The sequence below is a fragment of the Fonsecaea multimorphosa genome, assembly GCF_000836435.1.
Source record: "Fonsecaea multimorphosa CBS 102226 unplaced genomic scaffold supercont1.41, whole genome shotgun sequence".
In the NCBI taxonomy this organism is placed as follows: domain Eukaryota; kingdom Fungi; phylum Ascomycota; class Eurotiomycetes; order Chaetothyriales; family Herpotrichiellaceae; genus Fonsecaea; species Fonsecaea multimorphosa.
The window spans coordinates 156,767-175,701 of NW_015971675.1; the positions used below are offsets into that span (position 1 = coordinate 156,767).

Below are 18,935 nucleotides of genomic sequence, written 5' to 3' on the forward strand. Positions count from 1 at the left end.
TGCGATCCTGTCATACGTTCGACCTCGGGCTTCGAGAAATCTTTCAGAGGGTTGAGTGGAAGTACTATGGTACAAATCTCTATTCATTACGTTGCTTGCTGGCTCAAATACACCACCGTTTTCGCTGAAAGTGGTAATGTGGCGCCAACTGAAATGTGGCGGGCACCACAATATACATAGTCACGTGATCAAGAGTCATGTGATAGGCATATTGTCACGTGATCAAGAACGGTTTTTCCGAACATCCTGCCAAGCGCGGAGAAAATCTACCCGCATCGAAATATGGCTACTACTGAACGCCGGTTATCAATCTTGCTGGGGTATCAACTTCATGGTCTTTGAAATCGATCTCCGCTACTCATACTGCAACGAAAATTGTGTAGACAAGGAATCAAGGGTCATGGGTTCCGATGGAGCCGATGGAACCGTGGCGGCGCACAAAGACAGGTGCGACAGCAAGTACGAACCTTCTCCAGACGGATGTTGTTCAAATGGCAGGCGTTGTGATGGTACGCATTTAGCTTTGAGACTCGATTACACCGTAAGTTTCCCAGATTATTGACGCTGTATGTATATGTATTTAGACCTGTGTATCGAGATTGCGGCAGCTTTCATGTGCCAACAACAATCTGCCGACCATTCCGCGAAGACGGGCAAAGATAATGACTGTGGAGAAGAAGCCTGCTGCGCTCAGCAAACCGACGACAGTGACGATGCCCAGATTCACAACTTGAAGTTTGATGCAGATACCTGCTGTGGTGATGGCGAAAAAGGCCTTGAAGTCGGAGGCTGCTGTGGGAAGGAATCCCGCGGTGAAATCGAGAAGAGTGAGCCAGAAGAAGACCATTGCGTTGAGGGCTGTTGCAGTGACGCTAAAGAGACTGAGTTGGGGGAAGACGACTGCCAGATAGGTTGCTGTGGTGAAGTCAAGCAGACCGAGCTCAAAGGTGGTTGTCAAACCGAATGCTGCGATGATGCTGTAAAGGTTCAAGTTGAAGATGACAACTGCCAGAAGGCTTGCTGTGGTGAAGCCAACAAAACCGAGACTCAGGCAGACGACTTTCAGCGGGGATGTTGTGGTGAAGCCAAAAACCCCGAGAGCGAGGAAGACGACTGTCAGCAGGGATGTTGTGGTGGGAAAAAGTCTGATATCACAGGTGATGTATGCCAGGATGCTTACTGTGGCCAAACCCTCGCACCACACAAGGAACCTTGTAAGGAGGAGAGTGGCAAGTCCAAGGGCAATATGAGTTGCCGTGCTGCTGCAGGCCATAGCGACTCAAAGAAGAAATCCGGATGTGTCAAGGAAGTCAATGTATCATGCCGCGAGAGGGAAACATGTCAGAGTGTCGATAGCAGCACCAGCAGAATCTCAAACATCACGGACGAGCTCGAGACATGTTCTGCACACCTTGAGGCTGCTATACGCAAATTTACCGCCTTCATTGAGGCTGGGATTTGCATCTGCAGGGGTATCATGCCGCGCGAAGATATCTGCTGCAATGCAAAGAAACGTGACGCCATTTCCGGACCTCGACTTCGGAGAAAAGAGGGGGAATTATCAAAGGGGACCTCTTCTGCGGTATTCATATCCAGCCATGAATACCTGCGTCATGAGAAACGAAAACCCACTTTCAGTTGCCAAAGGAAGATCTCTGGAACCGATTTACCCTCTGCTCAACACGAGGTTTACGATAAAGCGTCTGTTTCGCGGGCGACTGTGAAACAGCCCAAGTTTTCAACCAAGGCAATATCGAGCGTCGTTAAAGTCCAGGCCAAAGGTACTGATGAGGAACAACCTGCCGTGCATGAGCATGTCACCTTTACAATTACTGGCATGACTTGCACGGGCTGTGTCAAGAAGATTATTGGTGTGTTCAATCATGTATCCGGCGTCTCCAATGTCAACGTCAACTATGTGGCAGGCAAGGCCGAGTGTGATGTGGATCTGAGAGTCATCGCTGCTGATCAAGCATTAAGCAAACTCGAACGCGAAACAGGATTCAAATGTACCCGGACTTTTTCCACAATTCTAGCGCTCGATGAGCTCATGACGAAAGAAGATGCGCAGCGATTAGAGGAGGCAAATCTTGCTGGTATCAGATCCGTCGACTGCGTTGGGAAAGGGCTATATGAAATCTCTTTCGATCCGGCAATCATTGGAGCCCGCACAATTCTATCGAGCACCAACGGCCGACTGGCTCCACCACGAAAAGACAAAACACTCGCCAGCGGCCAGAAAGCTTTGTTTCTCAAACTTTTCAGCTTTATCGCAGCGGCAATCATGACAATCCCAGTCGTCGTGCTCGCATGGGCAAATACGCCAGTCTCGTATAATACCAAGTCTATCATCTCCCTGATCCTGGCCACTGGAGTGCAGCTGGTTGCGGTTCCTGAGTTCTATATTCCAGCATTGAAGGCTCTAATCTTTAGCAGGTCAATTGAAATGGATATGTTGGTTGTCATCAGCGTCTCAGCAGCTTACTTATACTCTGTTGTCGCCTTCGGCCTGACCCACGCGGGTTATCTCTTGGAAGAGGGTGAATTCTTCGAAACAAGCACTCTTTTGATCACACTCGTGCTTCTTGGTCGGCTGGTCTCAACTTTTGCCAAACTACGAGCGGTGAGCGCAGTTTCGCTACGGTCGCTCCAAGCTGAGACTGCATATCTTGAGCAGGGTGATCCCGACCCAGTGGAAATCGATGCGCGACTACTCGAGTACGACGATGTGATTAGGATCCCACCTCATTCACGTATTGTGACTGACGGTCTAGTCATTCAGGGGTCCAGCGCTGTGGACGAGTCCATGCTGACCGGTGAGACCACTCCGGTTTCTAAAACTGAGGGGAGTGTCGTCATTGCTGGCACAATCAATGACACTGGTCCGCTCCGTGTTCGCACGACACGCTTACCAGGACAAAACAGCATCAGCGATATCACAGACCTCGTCTCAGATGCTCTTGGCACGAAACCCAAGCTTCAAGATCTCGCCGATATGATTGCAGGATATTTCGTTCCTGTCGTCGTCGCGATAGCTCTGGTTGTCTTGATTATCTGGCTTATTGTTGCCGTCAGAGTTCGACATGAACATGCTGGTGGTACTATTGGTACAGCTATCACCTATGCTATTGCAGTTCTTGCCATCAGTTGTCCCTGCGCGTTGGGATTGGCCGTCCCAATGGTCCTAGTCGTTGCGGGAGGAGTTGCTGCCAAGAACGGCATCATCATCAAGTCCGCTGGTGCCACCGAAAGAGGTTTCAAAGTTACCGATGTGATATTTGATAAGACCGGGACTCTAACCTTAGGCGACCTCCAAGTGATTCATGAGGAAGTCCGATCGAATCATGTACTGCGGCTTGACGTTTTGGGACTTGCCTACTCACTTGTTCAGGACAACGAGCATCCAGTCCCCAGGGCTCTCGCAGCGCACCTTCGTGGTAAACACATTTCTCATGTCAAGCTGAAAAATGTCGAGTCAATGCCTGGTTGTGGAATCACAGCGACTTGGAACGGTCAGGTTGTAAGGGCTGGGAATTCGAGCTGGCTAAATGTGCCCACCCATCCGGACGTGACCAACATACAATCGCAAGGCCTTACAGTTTTCTGCATCACCCTCAATAATGACCTTGTCGGCACATTCGGCTTGCAAGCAACGACCAGACCCGAAGCCCATTTTACAATTGGCCGCCTCCAAGCCCGGGGAATCAAATGCCACATTGTCTCTGGCGATAATGCTGCTGCTGTGAAAGCTCTTGCCCAGTCACTGCAGATTCCGGAGGTTAATGTCGCTGCTCAGAAAAAGCCCGAAGAAAAGCTTGCATATATCAAAGCGCTCCAAGCGTCCACCGGTGATTCGAATAAGAACCGCAAAGTCTTATTCGTTGGTGACGGAACAAATGACGCCGCGGCGATCGCACAGGCTGACCTTGGACTGCAAATTGGCGACGCTTCGGACATATCTCGAGCTGCAGCAGACGTTGTTCTCCTGGGTGGACTCGACGGTATAATCACGCTGCTTGAGGTTTCCAGGGCTGCATTCATACGCATTACATTCAATTTCGTCTGGAGTGGCGTGTACAACGTGTTGGCTATTTTACTGGCATCAGGCGCGTTTGTCAGGTTCCGTGTCCCTCCGGCCTATGCGGGATTGGGAGAGATTGTCAGTGTCCTACCTGTCATCGCTGTGGGCTTCAGCATGACTCTGATAAAATTTGGCAAGACCAATGCGGCTCATTGAAGGCTTTTGGGGAGTGTCGCCTGCACGGATAGATAGATCGATCATCATCGATCTCGAACTCTCGTGTCAAGTTCTCGGTCACAAGGTTCTCAGATCTGGCTTTTCAGAGACGCTCCCAACCGGTGTGCTTGAAAGAGGATAAAGTCTCAAACTGTAGACCCTAACCGCGCTTTTCGAGACTGTCCACTCTGATGGAACCTGCTCAACCAATCTAAGATACCTAGGTAGCTCCTCAATCTCACCGCTCGCTTCAACTTGATGCAACAACGGAATACGTTCCCTTGGGGGCATGTCACCTCTGTTCGTGGTCCTACTCCATCGCGAATATGCCTTGCTTATTTCGTGGTTGTTTCAGACACCATCCTTGTAGGTCGCGCCACAGATCCTTTCGTGTGGATGCTCGAGGTCGAAACGGCTGCTCGAGTATCAGGACTCCTACTTCAAAAATTTCAACATCACGCAAACCCCACCGCGCTACGGGTATATTCATGGGATCTTCATTCAATGGCTGATTATGCCTCTGAGTTCTTGTTCCATAACTTGTCTGGTGTCGTCAGCGACATTACCAATCGAAATTCAAGAATAGAGCAGGATACAACTATGTGTGTTTATGCCCCTTCTGAGTAAACGTCAAATATCGAATCAACATCGAAAGGGGCCCAGCAGTGAGGGAGTTTTTTTGGTCGTGTCAACGAATTTCTCGGCGACGGCAATGTTGCTTTCAATACTAGTACTGCAACTGCGACGCGGCCTGATATATTTTTGCCTCGGACTGATGCCTGCTGACCCTTCTACCCTTTCCAGAATGCCCCTTGAGACCTGCGATGCCAGTGGCCTGAGCGGTGAGGCTGTCTGCGCCACTTAGCAGGTCCTTGCATTAGCCACCTGGGAACGCTTCCGACGCCAAATGATACGATCCGGTAAAGCGTCAGAACATATCCGGCCTCAAATATCCCAGTTCGCACCTTGACTCATGGGCCATGGAGGCTTACTACTACACATTCAAACTACCACAGCCGGCATCTTCCAGCCTTACGAGGCAAAGCCACCGCGGCGGCAAGGGATAAAAATGCTTTTTCCAGTGTTGCTGGAGACTGATGCAGCTCCACTGAAGCACGCCCTACAACAGCGGAACACAACGTCGCATCTTCTTCTGCCTTACCAACGGCCTGGAGGCGTTGCTAAATGCTCAACAAGCGCCGGCTGACAGAGCAAAACATCATCTCTTCATTCCGACGCCATTCGCGCCCCTTACTGAGTCATCTGCTAGAGGCATGTCAAGCAGTGCTGGCTCAAGGAGCCGGCAGCAGCCGCGACATGCTCCAACCACAAAACGTGAAAGCAGTATATCGACGGCAACGGTGGAGGCTGAGTTCGGCGGTGTGCTCCACTTGTATTTCTTCTTACCTTAAAGCCCCCAGATATGGTGAATCTTGCCCTGTTCTCTTGCCACTTGACTGGTAGGTATATTTTCAGAAAGTTGCCTAATTCGTCGGTGGGGCTCGTATTCCTGTTCAGCTCCCCAATTACCCTTGCACACTCCCTGGATTGCTGTGTGCTCATTAAGGCCGAGCATAATGTGTCTTTTCTCTTACTGTGTCGATGCTATTTACATATCGGTACCAAAGTGCTCCTCTCAAGTGGAGCTCCTTGAAAGGTCTATTGGGCGCTCCCAAAAGTTGACGGCCTTCCACCACCGCAGCAGTGGCAATGCAACCGTACTACATAGTACAGGTATGTACTTGTGTATGTTCTTTCTGTGTATATAGATTATGCCCGTGCAAATATAAGAAGGGCCAGATCTTTACTGTTTAGACCGTTTACTTCCTAAAGCATTCAACAACAAGCAATCTCTCTCCACTCCTTTGCACTTCCTAAATAGTTTCACTTCTTTTACTCTTCTTTGATCGATAACACACTCTCGTTATGTATTCTGCATCATTCTTCGCGTCAGCGTCACTTCTCCTGGCATTCCTCTCCTCCAAAGTCTCCTCAAGGGGCTTCGATCGCCGACAGGACAGTACCCCGACATTGACCACTGGTTGCGGAGATGCAGACCTGACTCCGGCTAACTGGAATGCCAACGATATTGACGCCGTTGTGACCGGCACCCCTGGCTTTGGCCAATGTAAGCAGCGGTCACCATTTCCTTCACAAAGGGACCAGTCTAATTGGAGTCGCAGCTGCAAACTTTCCTCAGCAATTCGTCGCGCAGTTCAATACCAACCAATTCACCAATGACCCCTTTGATTGCACCAATTTCAACGACCCAGGGGCCTGCTTGATCCCTGGACCATTTCCCGACAACGTTTTCTGCGATACTTTCTCCAATCCACAAGTCGGCTTCATCGTCCAGTCTTGGATTAACTTGTACAACAACTTGAGGAACATGTACTATGCCATACAAGACGCCCACGACCAGCTGGTTTCTGAGGGTTACATCGCCGCCATGGTCAACGACATCTCGCCCCAACCTCTGCCGATATCGCGTTCCACCCTTCTGAAACTGGTAGACCTGTCCCTGGACTTCATCCCTATCCCCGGTGCAGGTGCCGAAGTCGCGGCGATCAAAACAGTGCTCAAAACCTTCAAGAAGATAGCCGGTAAGGTCGTGGACAAAGCCCAGCAGGATGTCGACGACGCCCCGCAGACTCTGCAAGATCAGCCCCAGATCCTACAAACCCTACTCGACAACGCCGTCCCCAACGTCCAAGCCGCTATCATGGACCAGCTGCAAGCCGTTTTTGTCGACGCCCAGCCCGACGACTCGAGTGCCCAGATCCTTCTTGGTGGCGTGCAGCTCAACCCTGTTCCGAGTCAGTCCGACTATGCGACCATCATGGCGCAGAACCTACGCACTTTCCTCCTTGCCGAGGCCATGAACAAGATCCAAATGCTCCAGATCGTTGACAATATCGTGGCCGACTGTGACAGCGGGCCCGAGGACACGCTGTCGGCAGACGGCTCGCAATGCCGCCGTTTCGGGCTCCCAGAGGGCGACGGCACCATCCCCACTGCCGTGACAATTGACCATCCGAACGCGATGGGCGACCTCGAGGGCCGGTTTGGCTTCTCCATCGCGGCCATTGCGGACAACGCGCAAGCATGTGCTGCAGCGGGTCAGGACTTCTCCAACGTCGACTTTGATGGATTTTTGGAGAGTGATACTCCGGGGGTCTATCCTACCTGTCTATTTGGTGTGCCATCTCACAACGAGAACTTCTAAGCGCACCGAGGGAGGATGGGGGGCACCTATGTCGAGTTTGTGCGGGTTGTCGTCGTTTTCAGCATCGTTTATATTCTTCCGCAGGTCGGACTGTCTTGACGCGAGTTGGGCTTTCGAGGGTTTGCAGCGCACAAAGTGTAGGAAGGGTTTCGCTTAGAGCAAATGGGCGGCGTATTTATTGATTTAAGCTTAAGTTTTCCAAGCTTTAGCGGGTCAAGAGGAGTATCAACGGCAAGCAACGGATGGAGAGGCCGCGATATATATATATACTTTATATACACCCCGAACTGTGCTTCTTTCCATGAACAATTTCATTCGGCAAACGGAGCGAAGCCGCTTGAATCGCGCACGTGACGGAGCATCGGGGGAGCCTGGCCGAGCACGGGAGAGCGTCGAGGGAGTCACGGCAGAGTACGGGGAAGCCCGCCCGAGCACTGCGCGAGCCACAGAGAGCTTGCCCTGATGCCAAACTGCGGAAGACAGTTCGGGCTCAGAGGTCTCTTCGGCTTAGGTCTCTCTGCTGTTGTTGAAAAAGCATATAGGCCATCTCAATGGTGGCATATCCAATGACCATTTGCTTGCTTGGCACTAATGCGAAGACCAGCATGTCAAGACTCCCTCTGGTCTCTCGCACCGCCCCATTACACTATGTGAGCGATCCTGAGAAGTCACATGGGTGGGGAGCTAATATGGGATGGGAGCAGGTCATATTAGCGTTATTGGCGTCGTGGGAGATTCGCCTCCAAAAGCGGTGGGAGTTGCCCTGCACCTCTGCGTTGGCTCTCTAAATCCATAGGAGGCGAAGGAACACCGTAGGAGCGGGCTAGAGCCGTAAGGCAGTAGAAGGGAGTAGGTGGTGAGAACGAAAGAGAGGAAGGGAGTGGAAGACAGCGGATGAGGGAGTTATTCAACTCAATAGTCGTTAGCGGGAGAGCAAAGCGGCGAGTGATAAGTTAGTAAAAAAGTCGTGGGCGACGATTGTTCGGGGATCTTATATATAACCAAACCCCATTGGCTGAATCATTAAGGTGGACTACCATCACCTTCGATGTGATAGAAATCATGATGAAGCCAGCATGAACGCCCCGAAAAACTTATTCATCTCCTCCACGTCCTCCATTTCACCAATCCAACTCACATATTGATCTGGGCGCACGATGACGACGCAACCCTTGGATGCATCGATGCCGTAATTTTTGTATGCTTGCCCATGACCCTCGTGGTACGACATGTCGTCGACAAATACTTTGTTATAATCCCAGCCGAATTCATCCGACCATGGATGGAGGATATCCGGTAGTGAAAGCAGCTCTACCTTGACACGTGGGGCAGAGTGGATTGTGATCAGTTCGAACACCGAGCTCCAGTTTTCAACCAGCTTCGTGTGTTTCTTCAGGAAGGAGGATGGAGCGTCTAAGGCTTCAGCAAATGTCTTGACCCGGCTCAGCTGTGCTTCGTCCAGGATGTTGCCCGCGAAAAACAGAATCCGCCATGCTCCGTTGCTCGGGAGGAGCTCTTGCAGATGCCAAGGCCTTGCATCTGACTGATTCAAAATCTTGTGGCTCGGCATACGTGACCCGATCTCAATGTTGGAGAGACGCTTTCCGCCGTCACTGGCATACGTCGAGCCGTTAGCATCCTCCACATGTTGGACTGCCCCGTTGCCCTTCTCAGCAGCTTCCGATTTTCCCGGCTTGATGACTATCATGTTTGGCCTATAGTTGACTGCAATGCCGCTGGCAAAGAGATTACCCTTTTCGAAGACATCCTGAAACGTTTTCAGATCGATGCCTTCTTTGTCCAGAATATCCTGAGCGGGACGTCCCGAGAACAGACGAGAAAACTGGTGATCGAAATCGATCAGCTCCTGGGCGATTTGACGCCGCTCAAGGTCATAAGTTTCAAGCAGGGATGGTGAGCAACGACCTTGGATGACGGATGCAAGCTTCCATCCCAAGTTGAAGGCTTTATGTCGCGAACCTTGGTCAGCAAGGGCATAAGGAACAAGGAGTGGTTACTCACTGTCGTGCATACTAATATTCATTCCCTGGCCCGCTTTCGGGCTATGTGTGTGTACAGCATCCCCAGCAAGGAATACTCTCCGGTTGGCAGAAAACTTGGAACCCACTCTCTGGCCGATTCGGTATGCAGTCCACCAGTGACAATGTTTGAAACTGAACTTGTACGGACTCAGAATCTTTTGTGCAGCTTGAGTGAGGGTCTTCGGGCTGATTTGGTGGCGATCAAGGACCTTGCCAGACTCGTCCGTTTGGGTAATTTGGATGTACAGGCGAACATATTTGTTTTCTCTGGGAATGACCATCATGCTGCCGGCTGCAGAGTGGATGGCGCAACGGTATCTGATGTCTGGAAAATTGGTGATGGGAATTATATCGAGAACGCCCCAGATAAAATCGGTTTGTTCGCCCTCCATCACGCTACCGATTTGGCGGCGCGTCCATGAGTGTGCCCCGTCACAGCCAACCACGTATTTGGCCAGGATCTCTTCGGTGCTCGAGGACTCGTTTTCCTTGGCCGATTGAAGCATTTGATCGGTGGTATCTGCGGCCAGATTGCTCCGATATAGCCCGTTGGGAACCGAGGATCCTCCATGCTCATTCGGTTGATCTGAAGGCTTCTCCTTAACGAGTTGTCGCACAGTACAAGAAACAGGGTACGCGTCCGGATTGCCTGCCTGCTCGGTATCGATGCTCAAACTTTCCGGCATGAGGCCATACTCGACCTGAATGTCACTATGTTGCTTGACATATCCCATCAAGTGGTCTTCTATAATGCCCTGGTGAAGGGTAGCTTGTTGAAACCGACTGAGGCCGGGACTTGTGTCGACAATCATGCCGGATCGATGAATCGCGCCCCGTTCGTCGGGGTTCCAAAATCGAATTTCTAACATATGGTTGGCTTGCCTCCAAATATCCTGGCCAATGCCTAAAGAGTCCAAAATCTCGAAGGTCCTGCTTTGGAGGCCATCTGCCTGTCCGCTGTTGACTCGGTCGAATCGCTTATCAACTATCCTAGTCTTGATGCCCATTCGTGCCATCCAAGTGCACAGCATGTGCCCTGCCGGGCCTGCACCAACAATGAGAACATCTATCTTCGAAACCTTTTTGGCCATTGCGCTTTACAGCCAGTTGATGAAGTGTTGAGAGACAGCGCGACTAAGAGGACCTTTCACAAGCAGGAAATGGGTGTTGTTACACCCTACCTCACGACAAACGATCAGATACGTGTCTGTCAAAAATCTGACTCCGACAAGCTATTGTCACACTACAACCAAAGCTCACACATCTATGCCGCTCTTTGGCAGCGCTGCCCGGCGCCGTCTGGGCCCTCCCGACCAGCACAGAAACCTGAACGTGGGACCGTACCCACAGTCACGTCCAGAACGCAAGCAGCGGAGGGAAGGAGGTCGTGGTCTTTCCTCCGCGCACTACCTGCGGGAATCCCGACAGCACGCCTCGCCTGCCCTTTTTCCTTGTTCCGAAATCAAGGAGATTTTACTACCTAATGGATAACTCGGAAGAACGCAGAGCATCACCTGTGCAGCGAATGATAACGTGATCCAGAATGAGTTGGCCTCGTTTCTCAAACTCGCTGGAGCCATTACGTTCCAGATCTTACTGTCTGAAGAAGGGATAGTGTACAGCTCCCGAAAGGGCATTTCCAATGCGCCATGACGACCTCTCATTACACACGTCTGAAGCACTCTATCACGTTCTGAACAACGATTTCATGTTTAAAAAGCTGCCATTTTATTCTCTACTTGTTGAGCTTGGCCTTTATTTTTGGCAGGATCGCCAAGGCATTTTCACCACGGATCTTCTTTGTGTCTTCCTCGGAGAACTTGTATGCTGTAAGGCCGTCCTCGTGTTGTTGCAGTCTGTGAGCTGGAAGGTGAGGGACTACACGATCAGTTAGCCACTGAAAACAGAGGGTTTGTTTTTCTGGAACTCACAGTCTGAGCCAAAGAGGAGCTTGTCTGTTCCCACCAGGGACGTCAGTGCGGCCAGCTGAGGCTCGTATGTGCCAACAGCCAGGTCGTAATAAAAACTCTTCAAAACCTCCATTGACTTGTCGAAATCCCAACCTCCGTGGAATGGGAAGGTGGTCTGGAGAGCCAAACGGCCGGCAAGGAAGGGAAGAGTTCCTCCGCCGTGCGAGAAGATTATTTTGAGGTCGGGAAACCGCTGGCGGCCTTTGGTCCAAAGCATGTTGGCGACTGCCCTGGTCGAGTCAAAGCAGTATTCGATCACGGGCGACGACACACCCGGCAGCTTCACCTCGTCGGCGGGTGCGGTCGGATGAACAAAGACGGTGGCTTTTCGTCGGTTCAGCTCTTCAAACAGGGGATCGAGGAATTCGTGGCCAATGTATCGACCGTTATAGTTTGAGTACACGCCGATACCGTCGAAGCCTAGCACGTCAAGGCAGTACTGGAAACAAAAACACCATGATTTAGCAACAGCTTCAGACGCATGCTGGGGCCTCGAGTGGGTACTTACTTTGGCCTCCTCAACCGCTGCCTCTACATCTGGCAAAGGAAGACAGGCCCATGCGCCCAATGTCTTGGGATGCTGCTTAATCCATTCTGCCATCTGGTTGTTCAAATCACGGGCCAATTTCTTGGCTTTGGCGTTGCCGTTCAGAGGCGAGACGCCGGGGCAAGTGATGCTCATGACTGAATAGTCGTATCCCCATTCTTCCCGATTCTTCACGTATGATTCGATTGAGAACTCGGGGGTTCGGAAGCCGTCTACGTAGATGGCCGTACCGTTCTCCTCCTTCGTTGCGTAGCCGGCAGAAATCAGCATTTCTCTCCAGATTTCTGGTACGACATGGGTGTGGGTGTCCACGGTGAACACTTTATTCGCCATGGTGGGCTTTGATCGATTCGAGCGAAAAGGATGGAACTTGTGAAATCTGGGTATTACAATGATTTCTTTTCGCGTAGCTGCGCAAAATAACTCCCGCAAGGACTTCCCCCAACTATTTTGGCCCTCGACAGTATTTATTTCTTGGACTATTTCGCGCCTCCGGATACTCGGCCATTTTGGAGCGCGACCAGGAAAGCATTCACGCGACACCGGTAGCCAGTCTACCAGCATGGGGGTATATTAGCTAATCTTACCGCACGCTGCGGACGAAGAGGCCGCCGGCATTGCCAGGTAACTTTCCTCGACCCCACGCCAAAATGACGGGGTGTGGCTGCCCTAGAAGCTCGACGACTCGTGCTACTGGGGAGCTCCATCAGAGTGACAGGCGCCGGGACCAATCACCTGGGATCGAAAGGGTCATGACCCTGCAAACTTTGGTAGCGAGCCCCGTGGAGACTGCCCCAGAGAACAGTGTAGCAACTTGTGGAGTCTTGCGGAGCTGGAGTACTTATTGATGGCTGGGGAACACCGTCTCCGCGCGAGCTGGGTTCCAGCGAAAGACCTGATTTCCGCCCGTCTGTTGACGGCATGGCGACTTTTATGTCCGCCGCCGAAAGACCTCCTCTGCCCGGAGACCAGGCCAGGCATCGCCGCCAGTACAAGGATGCGCTTGCGTGTGAAGACTGCCGCAGGCGGAAGAGGAAATGCGACGGAGCTCGGCCCATCTGTGGGACCTGTGCGAAGAGGAAGGCCACCGTTCCGTGCATCTATACCTCGCGGAGGGGCACTGATGAGTCGAATTCACGGTATGTACGATGCCTGAGGTGGGTATCGCGCGGTGCTCTGGCTGACAGCATAGCAGATACGTCCAACAGCTGCTCGAGCGCATAAGCCATCTGGAAAGCAATTTCAACCCCATTGGGGAGCCCAATTTTCCCCAGCGTCCCTCTGGCAACCCACACCAAGCTCCCTTTGAGCAGGTCTGTTCTTAGCTCCTGTCCATATCCACGCTTCATGCTCTCCTGACTAAGACTTGAGCAGGCCTGGGTGAAGCCTAATGAGCATCCCCAACAAGCTCCCCCAATCCACGGTCCTGCCTCCATACCAGACAGCCATTCTCAGACAGCCATCATATCAGACTATCCAGTTGCCTTACCGTTGTCTCCCACGGGAGATGCTGAGGACTCGGACAACAATGAGTTTCCTATCAATGGTCGCGTCGACGCCATGGGCGCCTGTTCCGGCGACGCAAACGATGAAGTAGTCGGTAACGCTCCTGAAGGCCGCGTTTACTTTGGCATATCATCGACCCTCAGCTTCATGAATCAAGTTCAAAATGTCCTTGACATGTCGGTGGAAAACCCTCTTGGTGAAGAACCCGACAGTGAGATAACCGAATCGCCCACGCTTTTCGACCTGTCTTCAGAATCCCACTCCTCGCACAGAGGACAGACTTCACCCGTGTTGCATGCAAACGGTCTCCGACAAATTCGAAGTCGTCGCCGAGTTCGATCGCAATCAAAGTATGACGTGTTTTCACTCCCATCGCGGCAGGACGCAAACGATCTCGTTGCATCGTATTGGAAATGGGTTCATTGCCTCTACCCGTTTCTAAATCGAGAAGCCTTCGACGGTCGCTACGAAGAGTTGTGGTCCCCGTCCTCCCGTGATCCCCTGGCTCATCAATTTGCGCAGTATCAGGCCCAGTATCCTTCCATGAAGAGTAGAGAGACACAAATACGTCTCTTCAAAAGAGCTGTGCGTTCGGAGAATGTCCTCTTTCACTGCATTGTCAACCTGGTGTTTGCACTCGGCTCTCAATTTCATTCTGATATTGACCCAGCCGAGAGAGGCATCCATGGTGACGCATTCTACCAGCGAGCAAAGCGACTTCTGGAGCTTGACTTCAATATCATGGCCCATGGCTGTGTGCAATTGGTCCAGACGTTCTTGTTGATGTCACAGTACATACAGACCAGCGAGATGTCTGGAGGGTGTTGGAATTGCGTCGCAACGGCTACTCGAGCTGCGCAGACTATTGGCTTACATCTCGATGCCCAACTTCCTTCTCGGTCTGAGCTTCCACTCGACCGCAAAAAGGAGAACGAGATTAATTTGAGAAGGCGTCTGTGGGGTGGTTGTGTGTTTTTTGACAGGTGAGTTTCACCAGGATAGAAGCACGCTTGTGCGGCAGAGTGTGTTGTGCCATCCTGATCTTTCCCGCATATGCCCTTTGTAAGAAGGAGAGATCGCTGACGGTAATGAGCTAGAATATTGGCCATGACGTACGGCCGACCCTCAATGGTTGAATCGAATCTCTCTGCCAAATGGTCTGCAGCATTCTCTGCGCTGTCAAATGAACCCGCTCCTTCCCAGGTTGAAACGGATGCTGCCAATTTGTGCAACTCTGCAGACTATCTCGCCTTCTATTTCCAGACTCTCAAGCATGCGGAGATCCTCAAGATGATCGTCAGCACTTTCTATCGCGAGGCCGATGGCAGTTCATTGCCGCTTGACCGCTCCCAACAACCTGGCGAACCCGGCGCGGACAGCTTCGCCGGCCACAAGCAAACTAGGAAACTTACCCCTGCCGATGTCCAGGCACTGTTGGAGCTGGAGGATTCCTTGAGAGCTTGGCAAGAGCAGTTGCCCGATCACCTGCGGGTTGCTTCATCTCCCGACAAACAGCTTCACGTTGCCACAACTCGTCCCGTAAATAGCGAAATCATGAAGGTATATGCAAGGCAAGCAAACGTCCTCCAAGCTCGGTAAGTCCTCTGTCATCGTGCTCGTGCCTGTCAACGATCTGACCATGGCTCAGCTATCTCCACTCCCGCATCATGCTGTTCCGGCCGGCTCTTCTCCAGCTGTGCGCTTTAAGTCAATCCAAGGCACGCGGCCACGAAACTGAAGAAGTTAGGATGTCGGAATTGCAGCATGTAGTGGTTGTTCAAGCGGCCACCATGTGCATTTCCGCCGCCCATGATTTGACGGACCTGATATACTACCACAAGGGACTGGACAATGAAGTGTTGCCAGAGTGGTGGTACAATGTCTTCTGTAAGGTCCCTTGTTCCCACGCGTGAAGAGTGTGCTGTTGATCATGGCACGTGGAGGCTGACTTGATGAACTCAAAAAGACATTTACACCTGCGCCACCGCTCTCCTGGCAGCCCAGCTGTGCATGCATGCGTTTGAGCTGCTAGGTAGCGTGCCACTGAGGCAAAGCTGGGAGAAGTGCTTGGAAAGCTTGAAAATGTATCAAGTCCGCAGTGTCTCTGCGCAGCGCTGTCTTCGGGTGCTGGAGTTGATCGACCAGCGACTCCGGACCAGACGAGCAGGGTTAAGCTCCCAATCCGCAGCTGGCTCCGCGAGGCAATCTGCTGCGAATCATGCTGGCTCGGACGCTGGCGCGAACAACACCCGAAGACATGATCATGCAACAGGAAATAGGGACGTTGAAAGAGGCGCAATGCCAGACATGATTCCAACCACCTCCGTCAACATTTCAAATCAGCACCAGCATCTAGTGCCAGGTATGTCTGCCGAACACATGGACATGTCTATGAACCTGTCGCCTGATTTGGGCATCGGCATGAATGAGATTGTGGCGGACTGGATGCAGAGTCCGCTGGATCTCGAGTGGTTGACCTCAGCGCCATTCGAGATGGAATTCGACGGACCAATTGCGGATGTGTTCGTGGGATAGGCATCGAACGTGATAGCTAGAGGAATTTGTACAGAATGATATGTCGTCCATCCACAATGTTGGGCTGCTGCTCGGCTTTCCGAGTGTTTTCTTGTGAAATTCCATGAGGGTGGCGAGGTTAAGCCGTGCTTTTGCGATACGGCTAAGTGAAAATGGTGAGAACGAGATCAGGTTGGTTGCAGTATATGCACATGTGTCTGCAGAAAGTGTCCCAGAGAACACTTATTCAAGTATTTACGCTATATCGTTCGCGGACGCGGACGGTCAAGCTATATACGACAGAATGGCGTGAGCCCAGCTAAATTGTTCACTATAGCCTCCCCTTGGATATTAGCTCAAATGCTGAGCTTGCTGGTCCAGTTCCGAATGCGCTCTCCGTAGATATAGAGAGGAATGGTGGATACAAAAATGAGGCCCTCAATCAAGGTGCTATAGCCGGAAACCTGCGTGACAAAAGGAGTCAGCCTTGAACGTCGCAGAAGAATTGCGTATGAATCACGTATAGATGACATACCTTGATGAAACCATCCTTTTGAATCCAAGGGACGACGGCGAAGCAAATGCCGAATGCGAAAACGTTCTTAATCGCCGTCGCGATCGTCAGCGTCTCACCAGCGAGAGGTCGATAGCAGTCCACCAGGTAGGTAAGGGCAATGGGCGAGATGGCGCAGAGCACGCCATAGGTTATGCCAAAGCCGGCGATACCCACGAAGGGATCGAGCTTGTAGTAGAGCGCACAGCCCCAGAGCATCAAGCTCAAGGGCACGAAAGGGAAGATCGGGAGTGCCCCCCAGAGACGGTACTCGGGCTGGAAGTAGCCGCCCCTACGCTTGGTGATCCAAGCTACGAGCATGTCACTACCGATGCCGCCGTAAAGACAGGCGATACAGGCGGAAATGATGTTCTGGAACAAGAGGAATTAGTGGAACGCCTTCACTGCAAAGTTTACGATGCCACAATACTTACAGCAACATTGATGTTTCCGACGGCGAGGCCGCTGTAGTTGTACAAGGCAGGATAGAAGATCGAGTTTGCGGTTTGTTGAAGGATGACCCAGCCGACACCAACACCTTGAGTCAGCCCGGCATACCAGACGGCAGGGTACACGGTCAGAGTAAGCGGTCTCCAGAAGTGTTTCAGCAAGCTCGTTTTTTTGTCGTAAAAGCTTGTGACCTTCAACGATTGCACATAACTTAAGTGAGAGCGCTTCTCTTGGGTCAAAACCGGTGCCAAGTCTTCGGTCTCGCCCATTTCTGTTGCTGTGGGTCGTTCGAAGTTGGTCTCTGGCATGGCGAACACCATCAGGAGGAACAGGACACCGGTGACGATGGCGTCCATCCAGAAGATCCATCTCCAGTTCGGGGTGGCGTTGGTGATCAGACCAGCAAAGATGGCGCCGAAGGAATTGCCAAAGGCAATCACGAGTCTGATCATTGGAAAATGTCAGTGCGAGGCTCAGGACTTGTATATGGCCGGGGGAATGCTTACGTGTACCAGCCGAGTTTTTGGCCACGTTCGTGGACGAAGAACAAATCGGCAACCTAATGGAAAATTGTTGGCTAGGCGTCGCGGGACAGAGTCGGTCTTTCATGCTTACCACTGCGGGACCCATGGCATCAGGGCAGCTTGCACCGAACCCTTGAATGATTCTGGACCCGAGCATCGAGCCGCCAGACTTGGCCACGGCGCTCCAGAGACCTGGGAGTCTCGTTAGCATTCAAAGCATGACTGGTGAAAAGAAAATTTTGAACTCACAAGAGAGGAAAAAGGTGAGCGATGAGAGAATGAGCACAGGCCGTTTGCCGATCTTTCGAGATAGAGGAATCCAGAAAAGGTTCTGATTGGGTTCATGTTAGCTGATCTTTCTTGATTATCCACTATAGGAGTCGACAGTTTACGCACCCCGATACCGATAAACAAGACGGGCATGGTGATAAAGTAAGAGGCATAGGAGCCTGTAACTTCAAAATGCTCCTGGATAGCTACCAGACCTGGCGAGATGGAGGCGACAGTATAGTTGGACAGGAATATGAAATAGGAGATGCTCCAGAAAGCGATTTCCTTCCTCGTACGGGTCCATGTCTGCAGAAGTCGCTTGTTGGCATATTGTCTTTGCAGTGCCAGGCTGGGGCGTGCTCACCAGAGGATCTTTGGGATCATCGGTTGGCCGGGGTATCAGAACTCTGCCAGTTACATTGCCCACGCTGTCCTCTGAAGGAGAGAAAAGCCGTACTGATTAGCGAACATGGTCGAGTTTTCGATTGACATACTCAGCATCAAAGCAACATACCAATGAATAGATGCGCAGCACCAAGCTGGCCATGAGCCTTTGCGCGCTCGTTGGCCGGCGCAAATTCGGTTTCCTGATGCACCGTTGCTGGAACTTCCTTGCTCGACATTGTGGTGTTGATTGGCAGAAATTGGGCTGCGATAGGAACAGAAGAGTTGCCTCCTTTCAAAAAGTCTAGCATACAAGGGTCTGAGCTTCTTATGTCGTTGGAACCATTTAGAATCAATGTGGCTGGCCACAGCAATGCCCCCTTTGGCATCAACCTGGAGACAAACTGGATTTTCGCTCTCTTCTCGCGATTTCCGGGTCACACCCCCAAATTGGTAAACTTTGTGCTTGCCGCCACAATGCGGCATTGCGGGAAACCCGGGGGAGGTTCCACCCCTTTCTGACGGAGCCTTCCTCCGCATTGGGGTCCCCACGAAAAGGCTGGAGACGGACGGGGGCGCTGATGCGCGAGGCTGTGGCCACCTTGGTTTGTCTAAGTACTGCATTGGTGTCCCCGGTATTTCCAGCGGGTTCTCGTGTTGCGCCTATTCTTCTCCCTGCTGACCAGCCCAGGCACTGAAAGTTTGGTGGAAA

General features: G+C 51.8%; 6 protein-coding genes across 6 annotated transcripts; 3 read left to right on the plus strand and 3 right to left on the minus strand.

Moving 5' to 3' along the window:
* Positions 1-613: 613 nt before the first annotated feature.
* On the plus strand, positions 614-4,237 carry Z520_11675 (uncharacterized protein; the record flags this gene model as incomplete). The annotated part of the gene is made up of 1 exon (XM_016782163.1): positions 614-4,237. The coding sequence occupies one exon, from the start codon at positions 614-616 to the stop codon at positions 4,235-4,237; it is 3,624 nt and encodes a 1,207-aa protein (XP_016626769.1).
* A 1,926-nt stretch (positions 4,238-6,163) lies between these two features.
* Positions 6,164-7,463, plus strand: Z520_11676 (uncharacterized protein; the record flags this gene model as incomplete). Its single annotated transcript, XM_016782164.1, has 2 exons — positions 6,164-6,365; positions 6,421-7,463. 2 exons carry the CDS (start codon positions 6,164-6,166, stop codon positions 7,461-7,463), a joined length of 1,245 nt encoding a protein of 414 aa, XP_016626770.1.
* A 1,060-nt stretch (positions 7,464-8,523) lies between these two features.
* Z520_11677 (uncharacterized protein) lies at positions 8,524-10,596 on the minus strand (the record flags this gene model as incomplete). Its single annotated transcript, XM_016782165.1, has 2 exons — positions 8,524-9,428; positions 9,486-10,596. 2 exons carry the CDS (start codon positions 10,594-10,596, stop codon positions 8,524-8,526), a joined length of 2,016 nt encoding a protein of 671 aa, XP_016626771.1.
* A 644-nt stretch (positions 10,597-11,240) lies between these two features.
* On the minus strand, positions 11,241-12,355 carry Z520_11678 (uncharacterized protein; the record flags this gene model as incomplete). Its single annotated transcript, XM_016782166.1, has 3 exons — positions 11,241-11,383; positions 11,437-11,914; positions 11,984-12,355. The coding sequence occupies 3 exons, from the start codon at positions 12,353-12,355 to the stop codon at positions 11,241-11,243; spliced, it is 993 nt and encodes a 330-aa protein (XP_016626772.1).
* A 588-nt stretch (positions 12,356-12,943) lies between these two features.
* Positions 12,944-16,063, plus strand: Z520_11679 (uncharacterized protein; the record flags this gene model as incomplete). The annotated part of the gene is made up of 6 exons (XM_016782167.1): positions 12,944-13,161; positions 13,218-13,335; positions 13,397-14,511; positions 14,626-15,123; positions 15,177-15,415; positions 15,495-16,063. The coding sequence occupies 6 exons, from the start codon at positions 12,944-12,946 to the stop codon at positions 16,061-16,063; spliced, it is 2,757 nt and encodes a 918-aa protein (XP_016626773.1).
* Positions 16,064-16,398: 335 nt separating this feature from the next.
* Z520_11680 (uncharacterized protein) lies at positions 16,399-18,462 on the minus strand (the record flags this gene model as incomplete). Its single annotated transcript, XM_016782168.1, has 9 exons — positions 16,399-16,506; positions 16,578-16,967; positions 17,030-17,489; positions 17,552-17,604; positions 17,661-17,761; positions 17,819-17,900; positions 17,966-18,145; positions 18,204-18,274; positions 18,354-18,462. 9 exons carry the CDS (start codon positions 18,460-18,462, stop codon positions 16,399-16,401), a joined length of 1,554 nt encoding a protein of 517 aa, XP_016626774.1.
* Between the last annotated feature and the right edge of the window lie 473 nt (positions 18,463-18,935).